Source organism: Nematostella vectensis, chromosome 3 (genome assembly GCF_932526225.1).
Source record: "Nematostella vectensis chromosome 3, jaNemVect1.1, whole genome shotgun sequence".
Lineage (NCBI taxonomy): Eukaryota > Metazoa > Cnidaria > Anthozoa > Actiniaria > Edwardsiidae > Nematostella > Nematostella vectensis.
The window spans coordinates 2,068,956-2,089,287 of record NC_064036.1 but is presented as its reverse complement, the minus strand read 5'-3'; the positions used below and the strand labels follow the sequence as shown (position 1 = coordinate 2,089,287).

At 42.1% G+C, this 20,332-nt stretch overlaps 2 protein-coding genes across 2 annotated transcripts; one reads left to right on the top strand and one right to left on the bottom strand.

The window, feature by feature from the left end:
• Positions 1 to 62: 62 nt before the first annotated feature.
• On the bottom strand, positions 63 to 2,496 carry LOC5504608 (collagen triple helix repeat-containing protein 1). The gene is made up of 5 exons (XM_001625454.3): positions 2,447 to 2,496; positions 2,240 to 2,336; positions 1,526 to 1,777; positions 1,219 to 1,387; positions 63 to 340 (listed from the first exon to the last, which is right to left on the bottom strand). Exons 2-5 carry the CDS (start codon positions 2,315 to 2,317, stop codon positions 147 to 149), a joined length of 693 nt encoding a protein of 230 aa, XP_001625504.3. The 5' UTR covers positions 2,318 to 2,336; positions 2,447 to 2,496; the 3' UTR covers positions 63 to 146.
• A 3,154-nt stretch (positions 2,497 to 5,650) lies between these two features.
• Positions 5,651 to 20,302, top strand: LOC116612317. The gene is made up of 15 exons (XM_032372934.2): positions 5,651 to 5,742; positions 6,088 to 6,392; positions 6,754 to 6,889; positions 7,295 to 7,479; positions 7,934 to 8,074; positions 8,904 to 9,042; positions 9,375 to 9,682; positions 10,126 to 10,276; positions 10,610 to 10,770; positions 12,969 to 13,115; positions 13,442 to 13,586; positions 13,890 to 14,182; positions 14,715 to 14,859; positions 15,303 to 15,650; positions 19,740 to 20,302. Exons 1-15 carry the CDS (start codon positions 5,673 to 5,675, stop codon positions 19,904 to 19,906), a joined length of 2,841 nt encoding a protein of 946 aa, XP_032228825.2. The 5' UTR covers positions 5,651 to 5,672; the 3' UTR covers positions 19,907 to 20,302.
• The last annotated feature ends 30 nt before the right edge of the window (positions 20,303 to 20,332 follow it).

Sequence of the window (20,332 nt, the reverse complement as noted above, 5' to 3'; positions counted from 1 at the left end):
GGTCCTTTGGTCTCGCGTGTCGCATCTTCAGCAACAAACAAAATAAAACGACAATGACAGGGTTGCCTTATCTATTATGTTTATTGCTGGTGGTTCTTACATCACAACACCTATTATATTTCTTTATCGTTTGTGATACTTTACTCTCAGCTCTGCTGAGGGGGGACTTCCTCCACGATGATGCGCGAGACCGCATTCCACCCGGTGTGTGCGTCAGCATTACCATAACCAGCACAATTACCGACGTTGAAGCCGACGCGAATGGTGCCATTGTGTATGTTGGTGCAGTAGCCCTCTATCACTCTCACCCGGTGGAGGTTTTGGATATTAGCTCCTGTGCCTAAGAAACAACAGGCTTATGAGCATATAAATCAGCGGGGCCTTTTTGCAGGATGCTATTTAAACTATCAGCCGTCTAGACATGCTCCAAGTCGCTATGTTGCAAATTAATGTATTAAGGTCTTGGTAAAGGTAAACGACGTGTCCGCGGAAAAAAAAATATTGTCGCGCCGCAATTTTCCTACATATACAAACTATATATCAAATAAAAGATCAAAGATTGAATTATCTCCTGAAAGTTTTATTTCTGCAATAGCTAATTCCGTGTTTAAGTTTTGAGGCCTCAAACTCAACAAAAGTACGGAGTTTACTCTAGAGCGTAATGCGCCTTCGCGTTATTGCGCATGCGCTTGCACGTAATTGCATCTCATTGACAAATAGATGATCTACCAAAGTGTGTGAGGACTTTTTGTTATTTGACACTGTCAACAAAATATCACAAATCAAAGTTGGAACAACAGGCATTTCTGGCGAAATTTGGACACGAAAAGCGATCTTCAGTCGAAAATCGAAAATTCCTCACACATTTTGACATGGTATAATTATCTATCAGATCCCGAAAATTTGAAGGCGATATCTTAAAACCCGTCGCGAGGTTACGCCCGACAAGCTCGAGTTCTCGCCTCAAAATAACACGCTAGAAAAGTCAAAGATTTGGCGTGAATTCACGGTCAACAGGCCACGGGAAAGAGCAAAGGCCCATTTTAGCCGTCTTAGAATGCGATTTATGGAAAAAATTATTTTGCAAAGTTTAAGAACTATTGATACAGGTTTTGCAAAACCACAAAAACAAACAGTGGTGTCAAATTTACCTTTACCAAGACCTTAATATATTTTTATGCCTGTGATCTCGGTAGGATTGGAAGTAAAAATTTTAACCTTTATCCATGTAGATCACTCCTTCGATGGTGAGGGGACCGTTACACTCAGCGCCATTGAAGGTAAAGAACCAGCGCTTGCAACAACCATTGCAGTTATAGATTCGAAGTGTTCCCACAAACTGTACACGGAGTGACGTATTCTGGTGTCTCTTGCGAAAAACACAATCCTGAAATAAAAACGAGAAGAGTACCGATCACACGATCGGTGCACGATCACCAGCGTAAGAATCATGCATTTCACAATACATAATAAAACTTCAATTAACAAACAACCAGGTAAAAAAATCTCGCTCACTATAATTTACCTTCAACAATCCATGGTCCCGTGCATCTTCTTTTTTCCACGCACATTGCTTCCAATTGACGTGTGTGGTCCCGCCCTGTACACCCATGGGTCCCCTACTTCCTTTAGGTCCTGGAGGGCCCTTGGGTCCAGGTGCTCCCGGCCTGCCATCCCGTCCAACATCTCCAGAGTTCCCCGGAGTTCCTGGTTTTCCGGGAATTGCTGGAATTCCTGGAACACCGTTCTTGCCATCATGACCGTGGGTGCAGCAATTCTATATGAAAATTAAAGCAGAGATTGGATAAAAAAATTGCATTTGCTCATTATTATATAAACAGTGAGCAACTTTGTAAGTAGAATAACTCAATCACTCGCTCAGTCAATCGATTGCTTTACATTTTATTACGTGGACACCTCAGACCTAGTATTCGTACAAAAAACAGCACACGATAATTGATTGATGGGAAAATGTTCACAGTGTGAACAATAAGGTCTTGTCTAGAGAGACAATTATAAGAAGACTTGTTAAATGTGTTGAAATGAAATATTACGCAGCGCAATAATGCTTTTGGCTGCTTTTGCCCAAACTTCTCAATCTGCCCAAAAAGTTTATTACGCTATTCCCGAACGAAAAGTTTCTATTCTAGGTTGCAGCACGACAACCATTATATCGGTTAAAAGTAATAAAGTCCATACTGTATTGAATTGTATTAGGTTAGAGGGTTAGTTCTCTTACCTTGCAACGAGAAGAAGTGTGCGCCAAGATCAGGCTGAGCTGCACCACCCCAACGAAAACCAGAGAAAGTTTCATCATGACTTTTTGTTTGAATTCTCTGCCGAAAAACAATTTGTTTACAACATATACAGTTATATAAGATTGTTAAAAAACAATAGACAAAGACACTAGACAATAGACAATTTTTGCTTCAGCTTTTCAAACCACCTTGGTAAGTACAACGAAGCCTTAGATTTTTCTTGTTTCCTGCTCGTCTCTGCTTCTTTAAGTAAAATATCATGAAGGCGTTTCTTCATTTATATCAAAGCCTTGGAGAGCACAGCCAATCAGAAAACGACCCGTAACCCCAAAAGCAAATTTACAACGCACATGCGTAGTATAGAATGCGACACTTCGTGAAAGTTTCAAGAGTGTAATTTAAAATTTCAGCAAAAGTAATTTGGTCAAATAAAAGTAGTTTTATTTGTACGAGAATATCTCTTGTAATACATGTAGAATTCTTTGAAAAATAAAATAGATATAAATTTAATTTATCCGTTGCAATACTTTTGCCCCAGAAAGTTCCATCATTTCCTCACCTTGGTTTTCGTAGACAGGATGATGTTTTGAAGAAGGTTTAAAAGCCAAGGTCCTAGACATGAACTTTTTACATGAAACTTGTCACAAACAATTGCTTGGGGGATGTTTCTAGGACAAATGCCTTTTTGCCTCTTCTCGGAGTTTGAAGGAGACGTCGCATCACAAAAACATTTTGTTGAAAGAAGTCCCAGCTATTTCGTGCTAAGAAGCACATCACCAGGTACCCCCCCCCCCCCCCCTTGAGCCGCTACGCAGGCTAATCACCGGGAGAAATTTAGGATTGAGCTATTATGATTTTATTCTAAACCATTTCTTGAGTTTTGTCTACTGTAACCAGTTTATTTTGCTTAGGGATTTTAATGCAGTGCGTATTTACTCTGTATTGGGATACTTACAAAAAGACCATGTATTTGTTAAATACTTGAAATTTTGATTGACAATATGATTTGCCTAGTTTCTTGCATGGATGATAAAAATATGGATTCGAACATTTGCCAAAAAATTTGCCAAAAACTGTTCATCAGTTCAGTTTTAGTTCAGTTTCAGTTTATTGTTTTGTCACTTAATACATTTTTTTTAAATAAAGATAATAATATAATAATTTACATAGTGTGACAAGGAGGACCGTAAGAAACCGCAAGGCTTATACGAGACGGACCTCCTAAATCTTAGCAGAAAATACATATTTGATAGTTCGGACAGTCAGATTAATTATATAAATATTTGTTAGGAGAGCTTTCATATTTTTTTTTCATACTTATATAAAAAACACACACACACAAACACAAATCGAGAAAGAAAAAAAATTAAGAGTTAATAAGAGAAGTCTTTAACTTATTACAAAAAGAGTTAAGCGTTTTGGCAGACTGAATATCAGAAGACAATGAATTGAAATATTTAGGTCCCTGATGTCTTAACGCAAACTTATGTATATTTGTTCTAAACTTTGAAATATGGGACAAGTTAGAGCTTTTCGTGTAATAATCGTGAATTTGAGAGTTCAATTGAAATATCCTGTTAAATCTTTGGGGAAGTAACCTATTTTTAAATTGATACATTAACTTACCTATTTTAAATAAAAATAAATAATTGAATTTCAATATGTTTAGATTCCTATATATCGGATCAGTGTGTGCATCATAGGATGCTCCAACAATTATACGTATTGCATAAAAGGAGAAAGAGACATAGGTTTACAAAATTGCATAACTGCCACAAAATGGCATAACTTTGAGTAAATTACCAACACGTAATACGGTATCTTTGTCTAGCTTTGCTTAATTAAGCAAATAGCTCTATTTAGTCGTTGCCCCTGGTTACGATCTTTTTTTCAAACTAAATTATAAAATCGGACCACTACTATACCTTAAAAGTATTTTTTTTTTTACTATATTCGCCCCCAAGGTGGAGTTTTTATCAAATACCCTAAGGGGTAGGTTTTTTGACTCAGAACACCTTACAATTTCAGCCCGCCCCCCTCCTACAGGATTTCAGTAGAACTCACAAAACAAAGTTAGAGCCGGTATTACCAGAATAAGGTAGATTACGATCACTTTAGCCTCTTGAGTATCATACTACCTAATGGAACTTTTGACATGCATCGCCTTGGATGTTCTCATTTTTGTCTTTTTTTTTTTTTCAAAACAAACAAAGACGAGTATGTGGTTTGATCACAAGGTCCAAAGTGGCAAGCCACACCACACAAAGGACCGAAGGGAGAAATTTCTAGACAAATGTGGAAATGCGTTTCGGTTATTTTTTCGTGGTATCTCCCCTCCTAGGCTCTTACCGATAGTGCTAGCATTTTTTGGCCTTATTTGGCCTTCGCGAGCACTCTCTGTACAATTTACCCCTAAAAGCACTGCTAGCATTTTTTGTCTTATTTTTGTCTGATTATTGTCGTATTGTGTCACACATTCCTCCCCGCGATCAGGCTATGGGTGGATACGGAGGAATCTGTGACGACCATAAAAGGACGAAGTAGTCTCTCATAAACCTACCACAGACTTGGATACCTCTTAGTAAGAGGTTACATAAGCATAATAAAAACACCCAAAAGACAACTTTTTAATAGAATAAAAACATAAGTGTTAGGCGCCGTATTCAAGCAATGATCATACCTCACAGTAATTATTAGAATAAATGTGCAAGGCGCTCTTTGGGATATTTTGGGAGGCACGGATGGGAGGGAGAGCAATTGTTTCATTTTGGCCTTTACAGCTCAGAAGTCGCACAAATTATTACTGGGATACCTGTGGTAAAATTACAAGCTAGGAGCTTTTCAACTCATGTCACGTGAATACGTTGTTCTCTGTAAAGATGTATTCGTTCTTATTTCGCGTTAGTTTAAAGAAGAACTAAATATGAGCATAAACAGCTTTTAATTTGTTGTGTAATAAAATGCTAAAACTATGCAGGAAAATGCTCGTTATCTATATAGAAAATTAAAAATTTGACAATTGAGTAAAGCCGCTCCTTTTCATTAGGGCATTCCTACTTTTACGCAAATACAACATGGTGTACCTGAACTGTCAACATAAACGAAAACAAAAATGGGCAGGACATACAAGACCTTTGTGGTCATCGTATTGTTTTGCAAATCTTTTCTGCCTATATGTGACTGCTCCGTTGGTAATAGTCAGATGTCTTTATAATACTTGAAAACAAATACTCTTCCGTGCTATTTGAAAAAAAATTGATGAAACACGTGCAAGTGTGGACCCAAGAAAGCCTCTAGAGTAATGGCGCATGCGCCGTGGAAGCCTTGGAGTAGCGCGCGCGGCACTGTTCGATTTCTTGCGCTTGTTGTGCTTTTAATTAGAACAAGGCGAGCTGCCCTTTGCTCTCGTCCGCCATGAAGGCCTTGTCAATCTTGGCACTTGTCTTCTTCATCCTCAAGAACCATGGCGGCCAGGCAGGGGAAGGTAGGCCGGAAAGGATGATATACCAATAGATATAAGTAATATATCAGTAAATATATGTAATATTTCAGTAAACCATGTTAGTTCCAATAGCAGTGGCAAATGGAAAAAGGGAGTTCTTTTAGAAAAAAAATACTTTGCGTCTTGTCATATTTCTACAGAATACTTGAGAATGTGGATAAGTGATGCGATAGTACAATAAGCAGGCGTGGTTACATGGATCACAAGGGCCAGAAAATTCCGTGCTTCGGATACTTTAGTGTAGCTTTTATAAATTGAACCACCCCATCTAAAAATCTTTACCTGCTACAGCAAAACCTTAGTTATTATAATGATTTTCTCTTTTAGGATGTGACCGCATTGGACTGGATAGCATGGAGTTATTTCCAGACCACTACTTGACGTCCCCTTCCTCTCTTGGCCAATCCCATGCCCCGCCCTTTGCACGCCCCTCTTCCCCCACCTCATGGCAGCCTGCGCAGCAGAGCTACGATAGAGATTACCTTCTTGTAGACTTGGGCGTGGTGCATCACTTGTGCTCTATAGCGACGGCTGGAGACGAGAGAGGCGGGCGATGGACAAGGACTTATAAGATTGCGCTATCTGATGATAACGTAAAGTGGAGCATGTATAGAGACCAGGGCGGCGATAAGGTATAATTAGGATGCTATATCATAATAACAAACACCAAACTGTACACATAAATGACAGGGAAGTTATCCCTGGTGAATACCACAGTGCGCAAATAAAGCATGGTGGGTCCGTGCCACCATCCTTCCTTCGGAGGGAAATTTTAGAGAGAAAAAAAGCAAGGGCGCTAAAAGCCAGTTTATCTCGCATCATATGCTTTTTTCCCCTATATTTTTCTATATTTTTTTTTCTCCACCACTCCACGTCTCCTTCGAAATGGTATCCCTTGGAGAAATTCTTGTTCCAGGCACAGATAATTGCTTAAACTAATATATAATAAATAATATATATGAATTAACATGGCATTAACTTGGTACATTGTAGATATTCCATGGAAATAGCGACGGCAGGAAATTTGTGAGAAACAACTTGAAGGCCATTGCAAGGTTCATCCGGGTCTTGCCACAGACATATCACGTGACCAAGGCTTTGAGAATTGAACTTTACGGCAAAAGAACCGGTACGTAAAGAACGAAGTTTTTATAGGTTTGTTACTGATTTTCGCATAAAGATGTCTAAAATACGCTTCAGGAGACCTCTTTTTTGTGGCGCCAGTTACAAGAAACAACCAAATCCGTATTGCACACGTTTTTCTGTCGCATAAGATACAATCAGAGCCATGCAAAATCATACACCTTGCGCGTTTTCACCCGGTGAATCTGGGCGCGTCTTTCCGTATAGAAGAACTACCGAATCTTAGACTGCTAGACTTCGTATATATCAACTATGTCTGCGCACTCCCTGTCCGGCATTTCTGTCTACGTGCTTGAAGCTCCCATCCTCACCGCCTACAGCCCCATTTGCATCGACGCCATCGCCTGTTCTCCTACAGGAATTAACTTTGAGAATCCATTCTGATTTCCAGATAAATGTGGCTTGCCACTCGGACTCGAGAATTACGGCATAAGTGATTCTCAGCTGAGGACTATCTATAGTGACGATGGAATAGCGGACAGATACTCGGACAAGCGCGGTCCATACTCATCCCGACTACACGCCCCACATGCCTATAGGGCGGTCCTGCACCCCGTACACACAGTATACCTACAGGTATAAGACTACATGTCAACTTACAGGCATTGAAACAGTTACTCGGCACGTATGCGCGCCACGAATGCCTATAGGACGGTTCTACACCCCGTATCAGACAACATGTCTTTCTTAAAGGCATTGAAACAGTTTCTCGGCACTTATGCGCGCCACGAATGCCTATAGGATGGTCCCACATCCCGTATCATACAACATGTCAACTTACAGGCATTGAAACAGTTACTCGGCACGTATGCGCGCCACGGCATTTGTACTGACACACCTTGGCACGCATCAGGCCTTCCTATTTATAGTTGTTATCTTATCCCAGGTGGACCTGTTGGTAGTGCCACACCTTCGCACACATCAGGTCTTACTATTCATGGTTGTTATCTTATCCAAGGTGGACCTGTTGGTAGTGACACACCTTCGCACACATCAGGCCATCCTATTTATAGTTGTTATCTTATCCCAGGTGGACCTGTTGCAACCGAAGACGGTCACGGGTGTGGCCACCCAGGGGGACCCCGAGGAGCCTATGTGGGTGACGTCGTACAGTGTGGAGTACGCGCTAGAGAGCGGGACATCATTTATGTACACTACGTCTGATAAAAAGGCAAGTAACAAGTACATATGTTTATGGGTAATTAGCATGTGTATGGTAGTTTTCATAACATATTATGGTAATGGCCGTGGGTGTCATGGTAGTTGTTATGGGGTGTCATGGTATTTGCTATGGGTGTCATAGTTGTTATGTCATTGGGTGTCATGGTACTTGTCATGGGTCGTGATAAGGTGTAATGGTAATTGCTATGGGTGTCATAGTTGTTATGTCATGGGGTGTCATGTTAGTTGTCATAAGGTGCAATGGTAATTGCTATGGGGTGTCATGGTAGTTTTCATAAGGTGTTATGGTAATTGCTGTGGATGTCATAGTAGTTGTCATAAGGTGCAATGGTAGTTGTCATGGGGTATCATGGTAGTTTGCATAAGGTGTAATGGTAGTTGTTATGGGGTGTCATAGTAGTGGTCATAAGGTTCAATGGTAGTTGTCATAAGGTGCAATGGTAGTTGTCATAAGGTGTTATGGTAATTGCTGTGGATGTCATGGTAGTTGTCATAAGGTGCAATGGTAGTTGTCATAAGGTGTTATGGTAATTGCTGTGGATTTCATAGTAGTTGTCATAAGGTGCAATTGTAGTTGTTATGGGGTGTCATTATAGTTGTCATTAGGTGTTATGGTAATTGCTGTGGATGTCATAGTTGTTGTCATAAAGTGCGATGGTAGTTGTTATGGGGTGTCATGGTAGTTGTCATAAGGTGTAATGGTAGTTGTCATTGAGTGTCATGGTAGTTGTCAAAAGGTGTAATAATTGGTTGTCATGGTTGTCATGGTTGTTGTCGTAAGGTGTAATAAAATACTAAATACTAGGAGTGTGTTTTAGGTTTTCCAAGGAAATAAGGATGGAACGTCGGTCGTGGTCAACTGGTTTGAGGATGAACTGGTGTTACGCTTTTTCCGCATCCTTCCGAAGACATCACATAGGGGAATTTCACTAAGAATGGAGTTATATGGATGCTCCGGTGAGAAAAAAGTCTAAAATTTTATATATAATATTTAGTTTTTATAGTAACCTCAAGGTGGCTCTTTTTTGGACCGATAAGAACAAAATTTCAAGGATCTAACGGGAGCTGGAGTTAATGCTATGTGCATTTCTAGAGTGTACTGCATTGCTAGGGGTTCTGGAAGGTTCTGATAAAGGAGGGGCCTGCCCTAGCTATCGGTTCTAAAATAAAATTAGCTGGAAAGAGCATTTTACCATCCCCAAGTGACAGGAAAATGGGGGGCTGAAAATTTCATAATCACGCAAGACAATAATGTTGCAACAAACTTCACATTTTATTCTTGGCAACAGAAAGCCCGTGCGAAAGACAGCTTATCAAACCGGACGCGCCCCCCACGGAGTGGTTGACAGCGACAAGCGTATTGGAACAAAACTCCACCCTCCCCTCCCATGGCCGTCTCGAGTTCCAGGGGGGTCACTCGTGGTGCGCGTACCAGGGAGACTGGGACGGCTACCTGCAGGTGGACTTGTTGAAGAGTCACGTGGTGTGTGCGGTAGTGACTCAGGGAGACAGCAAGGCAGACCAATGGGTCCCGAGGTACAGGGTACAGCACTCGACAGACAACAAGAAATGGAACTTCTATTACCCCGATAGATATGTAAGAGAATATCTTATTTCTATTTCGAGTCGGAGTAAAATGTAAGAGAACGCCATTTTCTTATGCTTAGATCCTGTTAAATCTACAGTTAAAATATGGACTATTATTATGTGTGGGTTTTTGTGTGTGTTTTTTTTGCACTTTTCCTGCAGCAGCTTAAAAATATCAATGAGACAAAAAATACAACTTTTGTAAGCTAAAAATGAAAGTGCGTCATAAAGATTACTGTTGGGTTAATCAGGATATCTTTCGTCTCTCCTCGAATGGATGGATTGTAGCGTAGACTCATGGCTTAAGGAAATTTCGCAAGAATGTCTCACATTGAATTGGTGAAGCTGGCACGGAAAAGGCCCGATATTTCTTGAATTGTTCCTCTTTTTTCCCAAAGGCTGAACAGGGGACTTATTTTTCTTACTTCCAACTACATGGCGTCTTCTTTTCAGTATATCAGCGGTAATTTTGATCGTAACACAATGGTGGCCCGCGCGTTGTACGAGCAGGGGTCAGCGGTCGCCAGGGGGATGAGATTTGTCGTCGGTGGGTTCCACAAGGCGCCATGTATGAGGGTCGGCGTCTACGGCACATCGGTGGATGGTGGGTACTTATGACCAGCCTCTGTATCAAGCTTGAAGGACGTTTGTTAAGAAGCAGGGCCAGGGGGAGGGGGTAGTGATGGGGATGATGGGGATGCGGGATACCCCTAAAAATATCTCACACCAGAAATCACTACCCTGAACAAAAAACTCCCAGAAGAAAAGTTGCCCCTAATATACCCCTTTATCACTAGCAGTTGTCAGCTAATAAAGTACTGAGGAAAGCAATTTCTTCAGACTTACTACAATGTAGAAAGGCCTAATCATTCATAATCGCCGTAACCACAAGTAAATAGCTCGTGGTATTTTGATTACACTAACGTGCTTTTATCAGTGTGTAGAAACTCGTCAGTGGGTGTTAGTGCCATGGGGGCCATCCCCGAGTACAGGTTTACCGCCTCGTCTTATAAAGACGCGTATAAGCCTCCTTATGGTCGTGCCCAAGGAGCCAGGTGCTGGTGCGCCGCTTCCTACGATGACAACGAGTTCTTACAAGTATGTTGCAGAACGGTTTTTGGGGGTGCTATGTCGTATGATATTAACACTTGGTCTTTGTGTACCCAGGAATATGTCTAGAGCCACAGGGTAGGACATATAGTCCAGACCTGGGACACTCTTAGTCCAGACCTGGGACACTCTTAGTCCAGACCTGGGACACTCTTAGTCCAGATCTGGGACTCTCTTAGTCCAGACCTGGGACACTCTTAGTCCAGACCTGGGACTCGCTAGTCCAGACCTGGGACTCTCTTAGTCCAGACCTGGGACTCTCTCGTCCAGACCTGGCCCTTATTGCATGCGCGAAAATGCACCTCATATTTGTGGTGTGGTGTGGTTGCTTAGTTCAAGAGGCTGCGAAAGGGACGAGCGAGGGTCTATTTCAGAAATAATACGCTCATTTTGGTCGTGGGTAAATACTTGATTGTCGATCTTTTCTTAGAACAGGACCAATAAATCTGAAAAATGTTTTGGAGTGAGCTTTTGAGCGCTTTGTTGGAATTTGATTTTCAGTCACATCTTGTCGCGTTCTGTTATAGAAAACAAATCCCATGCATTTCGCTGATAGTCCTTAACATGTATAAAACATTCTTTTCAACTTAGCAATGATCGATTTTCGGAGCTCTGCACTCGGACAAGGTCTAGCGGGAATCGACTCACCTTAGGCACGTCCGTTATTGCGCGCCCTCGTATTCCAATTTTTGCTGCGAAGATCGCAGATTGGTAGATGTGCGCACATGCGCATGCAAAAAATATGGACCCTCTTTCACGCGAGCTAGAATGTGGAGCGCAAAGAGAGTCCCAGGTCTGGACTAGGGTAGGACTCAGTGACTAATTTTGTAGGAGCGCACGGCATTTACCTTCCAAAACGTATCGAAGCCTCTTTGGCTTTCTAATTTACTACCTTATCTCTTCGGCTGTAGAGTATATCTTTTCTTAAACTTTTGTTGAGTACCTCTGTTGCTTAGTATATCTCCATGCTCGAAGATCCAGAGCTTTTTTTTTCGAAAACGGAAATCCTGCCCCCGGAAAATTACGCGGGATGACGTTTGGGAGCGCTCGCAAAGTACGCTGGATCTTCAAGCATGGTATTATCTCTCGTTGAGTATATCTCTCGTTGAGTATATCTCTCGTTGAGTATAATCTCGTTGAATATATCTCTCGTTGAGTATATCTCTCGTTGAGTATATATCTCGTTGCGTATATCTCTCGTTGAGTATATCTCTCGTTGAGTATACCTCTCGTTGAGTATATCTCTCGTTGAGTATATCTCTCGTTGAGTATATCTTCGTTGAGTATATCTCTCGTTGAGTATATCTCTCGTTGAGTATATCTCTCGTTGAGTATATCTCTCGTTGAGTATATATCTCGTTGCGTATATCTCTCGTTGAGTATATCTCTCGTTGAGTATATCTCTTGTTGAGTATATCTCTTGTTGAGTATATCTCTCGTTGAGTAGATCTCTCGTTGAGTAGATCTCTCGTTGAGTAGATCTCTCGTTGAGTATATCTCTCGTTGAGTAGATCCCTCGTTGAGTATATCTCTCGTTGAGTAGATCTCTCGTTGAGTATATCTCTTGTTAAGTATATCTCTTGTTGAGTAGATCTCTCGTTGAGTATATCTCTTGTTGAGTAAATCGCTTGTTGAGTATATCGCTTGTTGAGTTGTCTTGTTGAGTATATCTCTCTTTGAGTAGATCCCTCGTTGAGTATATCTCTCGTTGAGTAGATCTCTCGTTGAGTATATCTCTTGTTGAGTATATCTCTTGTTGAGTATATCTCTCGTTTAGTATATCTCTTGTTGAGTAAATCGCTTGTTGAGTATATCGCTTGTTGAGTAGTCTTGTTGAGTATATCTCTCGTTGAGTAGATCCCTCGTTGAGTATATCTCTCGTTGAGTAGATCTCTCGTTGAGTATATCTCTTGTTGAGTATATCTCTTGTTGAGTATATCTCTCGTTTAGTATATCTCTTGTTGAGTAAATCGCTTGTTGAGTATATCGCTTGTTGAGTTGTCTTGTTGAGTATATCTCTCGTTGAGTAGATCCCTCGTTGAGTAGATCTCTCGTTGAGTAGATCTCTCGTTGAGTAGATCCCTCGTTGAGTAGATCCCTCGTTGAGTAGATCTCTCGTTGAGTAGATCTCTCGTTGAGTATATCTCTCGTTGAGTAGATCTCTCGTTGAGTACCTTTCGTTGCAGGTCGACCTTGGCACGCCTCATACTGTGTGCGCTGTTGGTACCCAAGGGTGTCCAGGCACCACCAGCTGGTCCAGGTCTTATCGGCTGTCATTCTCAATGACTGGCATTTTATACGACTTTTACAAAGATCAACGTGGAAATAATCAGGTAATTGTTTGATATTGATACTTTTGTTATTGAAATAAGAAACCTTGAGAAATAAAATTGTTACATGAGATAGTGGTCCCTTCTCCTTCTGGTATATCGATGAAATCCTTAATTTTACCGCTAAATCAGCCAATCCAAACTGGGAAGGGGGGAACAACACAAATTTCATTTGTTTTATCTCCGAGTCCCTCCTCCCCCTCCCTAATTTATTTTGATTACCGACAAAATAATTGGTGGCGGAGTGACCGCCCCCTCCCCCTCCCCCCCGGTTTAGACGCCTATGTGCTATGACATCCTATAGCATGTAGATACCATTTATCTACCAGGTGTTTCAAGGGCCGATGAATGATCAAGAGCCCATCGTCAAACAGAGCCTGCCAATACCTCGACTTACAAAGTTTGTGCGCTTTCACCCACTGAGCTACAATAACAACAAATGCCTGAGGGTGGAGGTGTACGGAGTGCCACAAGGTTTGTATGGGAGGGGAGGGTGAGGCTTAAAGCCTGTGTGCAACCTGAGACTCATCATGTTTAAAATGCAGAGTATTATTTCACAAAGCTAGAGTCCACCTTTAGTTTGGTCCCGTATGATAATATATTAGAAGATTCTCCCGAATTTCTCAGAAGCTGGCTGAAAGGTATTTAATTTTTGTTATTTCTCTATTTCCCCTTGATTTCATGAATTTAAGTAGGCTTGTCCCAGTAGTCGGCTACCCCTGAATATGTCAGTGACGACAAACGTTCCTGTTCTTACCCTGTTATGTAATCTGTTAGTGATGCGTCAATCCCTCGGCCTGGAAGCACCGTTTGGCGTGTCTACCATTCCCGACACGAGACTTACCGCGTCTAGTGTTCTGAGCGGCTCTTACCCGGAGGCAAGCGCGCGTCTGTACGCACCGTCGGCCTGGTGCGCGAAGGACACGCTGAATCCGTTCCTTGAGGTAGATCTCGGCGAACCAAAAACTATCTTCGGGTTTGCCTGGCAGGGGGAGCCTGGTGGAAAGGGATTTGTGACCAGCTTTGATGTACAGTATTCGTATACTAGTGATCTGTGGCGGGAGATGAGGGTGAGTAAATAGACAGCTTATTAATGCCATATTCCTTGTAAGTTTTTTTCCGTCATTATTACAACCAGTATACCCATCACAACCGCCAGCAAAGTCAGCACCAAACTCATTATTACATCATCACCAACGCCACCTCTATCGCCATCAATACAACCAGAACCAACAACACCATCGTCAATTTATTGTCCCCGACACCACCATCTACACATCATCAGCACCAAAAGCTCCACCGCCAACACCATCATCAACCCCATCAACAACAACATCACGTAGTCGTCATGAACGTCCTCATCTTCTCCATCACCCCGCTATTTTTATCCTAGCAAAACATAAAGTATGAGAAAGAATCAATTTCCATCGGCTGATTTGGGAGCGCTATCATGGCATTTTTGCAAATTTGGTAAAAAAGTACAAAACTTTTATACGGTTGTTGTTTTTTTAGATTTCTTAAAACTCCTCCAAAATTAAATAAAGGCATTAACATAGGTAAAGCTGACTAGAGCTCTTTAAGATTGAATGTATTTTAATTTAGGGTTTCCAAGGCAACACGGATGGTAATGGAGTGATGGCTCGCTGGATGAATGGCGAACCGATAGGTGCACGGTATTTCCGCTTCCTGCCTAAAATGTGGCAAGGTCAAATCTGCATGAGAGTCGATCTCTACGGCAGTGACAAAGGTGAGATGCTTTGCTATTTCCCACCTTTGCCCAAGCTGTTTTCCCCACCGGCGGAAAAGAATGAATTTAAGGCGCCGTTAACAAAGCTTAACCAAAGCCTTAATAAACTTTGGCGTCTCCACAGGGACGTACAGCATACCACTGTAACCTTATGCTAATTTATTTCCCTAAAACCTCCAACTCGAACTAGCGGAAAAACCTGACGCATGCGCTGTATGCACTTGAAAAAGAGAGAAAGAGAGAATGGAGAGACATGGCGAGAATTTTCGTCCGCCATGTTTTTCCATTCTCGAACAGGTGCACAATAAGCATGCGTCAGTTTTTTTTCTATCGCTCTGTCTACTGGAATGACTCGAAACCTGGATCGAGCTCCGCGAATAGATTTTCATTTCACTATTAGAGTTCGTACCAGCGGGATTCTCATGCTTTTCGTTCCTCTACAGCACCACCTCCCAAGGTTCAAGGCACAGGGATCAAGGGAACACTCAGGGACTCGGACGGCTCCCACTTAGATCTGACGTGTGAGGCTGTTGGTGACTCCTCGCTTACCTTCAAATGGTACGAGACATCACGTGACATCACAAGCAAGTCACGTGGTGTCGTATGCAGCAGAGGAGTTGTCCAAGGGTACTTGAGGGTGAATTTCACCAGCGCGTACGACTTCTACCAGAGGTTTGGGTGTCAGAGGATCAGTGCAGTCATGCTGAGATGTGTAGTTAAACACTCGTGCTGCCCGTACTTTGCGGAGGTGCGCGGCGAGGAGTATGTTTTCTCATCTGTGTTGTTTATAGGTCAGTGTTTTATTTATATCTATTTTTAAACATTGTATTATTTTAATCATCATCAACGACATCATCAGTACGATTATCAACACATCCATCATCAGCATCATATGACCACCATCAACACATCCATCATCAGTATCATATGACCACCCTCAACACATCCATCATCAGTACGATTATCAACACATCCATCATCAGTATCATATGACCACCATCACCACATCCATCATCAGCAGCATATGACCACCATCACCACATCTATCATCAGCATCATATGACCACCGTCACCACAAACGTCATCAGTATCATATGACCACCATCACCACATCTATCATCAGCATCATATGACCACCATCACCACATCCATCATCAGCATCATATGACCAACATCACCACATCCATCATCAGCATCATATGACCCCCATCACCACATCCATCATCAGCATCATATGTCCACCATCAACACATCCATCATCAGTACGATTATCAACACATCCATCATCGGTACGATTATCAACACATCCATCATCAGTATCATATGACCACCATCACCACATCCATCATCAGCATCATATGACCACCATCACCACATCCATCATCAGCATCATATGACCACCATCACCACATCCATCATCAGCATCATATGACCAACATCACCACATCTATCATCAGTACGATTATCAACACATCCATCATCAGTACGATTATCAACACATCCATCATCAGTATCATATGACCAACATCACCACATCCATCATCAGCATCATATGACCACCATCACCACATCCATCATCAGCATCATATGACCACCATCACCACATCCATCATCAGCATCATATGACCACCATCACCACATCCATCATCAGCATCATATGACCACCATCACCAATCCATCATCAGCATCATATGACCACCATCACCACATCCATCATCAGCATCATATGACCACCATCACCACATTCATCATCAGCATCATATGACCACCATCACCACATCCATCATCAACATTATATGACCACCATCACCACATCCATCATCAGCAGCATATGACCACCATCACCACATCCATCATCAGCATCATATGACCACCATCACCACATCCATCATCAGTATCATATGACCACCATCACCACATCCATTATCAGTATCATATGACCACCATCACCACATCAATCATCAGCAGCATATGACCACCATCACCACATCCATCATCAGCAGCATATGACCACCATCACCACATCAATCATCAGCAGCATATGACCACCATCACCACATCCATCATCAGCATCATATGACCACCATCACCACATCCATCATCAGCATCATATGACCACCATCACCACATCCATCATCAGCAGCATATGACCACCATCACCACATCCATCATCAGCAGCATATGACCACCATCACCACATCAATCATCAGCATCATATGACCACCATCACCTCATCAATCATCAGCAGCATATGACCACCATTTAACCACATCCATCATCAGCATCATATGACCACCATCACCACATCAATCATCAGCAGCATATGATCACCATCACCACATCAATCATAAGCAGCATATGACCACCATCACCACATCCATCATCAGAACGATTATCAACACATCCATCATCAGCATCATAGGACCACCATCACCACATCCGTCATCAGCATCATATGACCACCATCACCACATCCATCATCAGCATCATATGACCACCATCACCACATCCATCATAAGCAGCATATGACCACCATCACCACATCCATCATCAGTACGATTATCAACACATCCATCATCAGCATCATAGGACCACCATCACCACATCCATCATCAGTATTATATGACCACCATCACCACATCAATCATAAGCATCATATGTCCACCATCACCACATCTATCATCAGTATCATATGACCACCATCACCACATCCATCATCAGCATCATATGACCACCACCACCAACCCTATCATCAGCATCATATGACCACCATCACCACATCCGTCATCAGCATCATATGACCACCATCACCACATCCATCATCAGTACGATTATCAACACATCCATCATCAGCATCATATGTCCACCATCACCACATCTATCATCAGTATCATATGACCACCATCACCACATCCATCATCAGCATCATATGACCACCATCACCACATCTATCATCAACATCATATGACCACCATCACCACATCCATCATCAGCATCATATGACAACCATCAACACATCCATCATCAGTATTATATGACCACCATCACCACATCAATCATAAGCATCATATGTCCACCATCACCACATCTATCATCAGTATCATATGACCACCATCACCACATCCATCATCAGCATCATATGACCACCACCACCAACCCTATCATCAGCATCATATGACCACCATCACCACATCCGTCATCAGCATCATATGACCACCATCACCACATCCATCATCAGTACGATTATCAACACATCCATCATCAGTACGATTATCAACACATCCATCATCAGCATCATATGTCCACCATCACCACATCTATCATCAGTATCATATGACCACCATCACCACATCCATCATCAGCATCATATGACCACCATCACCACATCTATCATCAACATCATATGACCACCATCACCACATCCATCATCAGCATCATATGACCACCATCAACACATCCATCATCAGTAGTATATGACCACCATCACCACATCCATCATCAGCATCATATGTCCACCATCACCACATCCATCATCAGCATCATATGTCCACCATCACCACATCTATCATCAGCATCATATGTCCACCGTCACCACAAACGTCATCAGCAGCATATGACCACCATCACCACATCTATCATCAGCATCATATGACCACCATCACCACATCCATCATCAGCATCATATGACCACCATCACCACATCCATCATCAGCAGCATATGACCACCATCACCACATCCATCATCAGCATCATATGACCACCATCACCACATCCATCATCAGCATCATATGACCACCATCACCACATCCGTCATCAGTATCATATGACCACCATCACCACATCCATCATCAGCATCATATGACCACCATCACCACATCAATCATCAGCAGCATATGACCACCATCACCACATCCATCATCAGTACGATTATCAACACATCCATCATCAGCATCATAGGACCACCATCACCACATCCATCATCAGTATTATATTTCCACCATCACCACATCAATCATAAGCATCATATGTCCACCATCACCACATCTATCATCAGTATCATATGACCACCATCACCACATCCATCATCAGCATCATATGACCACCACCACCACATCTATCATCAGCATCATATGACCACCATCACCACATCCGTCATCAGCATCATATGACCACCATCACCACATCCATCATCAGTACGATTATCAACACATCCATCATCAGTACGATTATCAACACATCCATCATCAGCATCATATGTCCACCATCACCACATCTATCATCAGTATCATATGACCACCATCACCACATCCATCATCAGCATCATATGACCACCATCACCACATCTATCATCAACATCATATGACCACCATCACCACATCCATCATCAGCATCATATGACCACCATCAACACATCCATCATCAGTATTATATGACCACCATCACCACATCCATCATCAGCATCATATGTCCACCATCACCACATCCATCATCAGCAGCATATGACCACCATCACCACATCTATCATCAGCATCATATGTCCACCATCACCACATCCGTCATCAGTATCATATGACCACCATCACCACATCCATCATCAGCATCATATGACCACCATCACCACATCAATCATCAGCAGCATATGTCCACCGTCACCACATCCATCATCAGTATCATATGTCCACCATCACCACATCAATCATCAGCAGCATATGACCACCATCACCACATCCATCATCAGCATCATATGACCACTATCACCACATCCATCATCAGCATCATATGTCCACCATCACCACATCCATCATCAGCATCATATGTCCACCGTCGTCACCACCTTGGTCGTTGTCAATTAACTTTGCGCGTTTTTCTATGCCGTGCAGATATACCGGAGTCTGGAATTCCCACCCCAACCCAGTTCCCGCATTCGTCGACGCCTTACCAAATACCCGACATTTACAAGGACACGGAATCCAGCGTCGGGCGGAATATCAGCCAACTCATCTGTCCATTTGTTACATTTTTTGTTGTTCTCTGTCTTGTGCTCTGACGATAAATCAGGCACACCTCGTATTTATATTTCAATAAGTAAATATTACTTTCACCATGATCTGGTTCAAACTAGAGTATGCAGTAGTATTTCTAGCGGCTTATTTCAAGCAAGTTCCATTGTTGATTGCGGCTTATTTCAAGCAAGCCCCATTGTTAAGGCATTTGAAAACATCCTGTCCTTATCCCTCTCTTTGATTTGTTATTTTTATTTATTATTATTATTATTGTTGTTGTTATTTTTGCTTTCTTTCACAATAAAGCACGCCTTTAGTGCACAGACCAACGCATATCACGCATGTGCAAATAGTTAACTTCCATGGAGCATTATTTTTTTCAGTCACAATAAAATGTGCGTTCATTATGTTTTTGATAAATAAAAATAATACTTTCGCAATTCCCTGTGCAATCTACCTAACGTAATTTT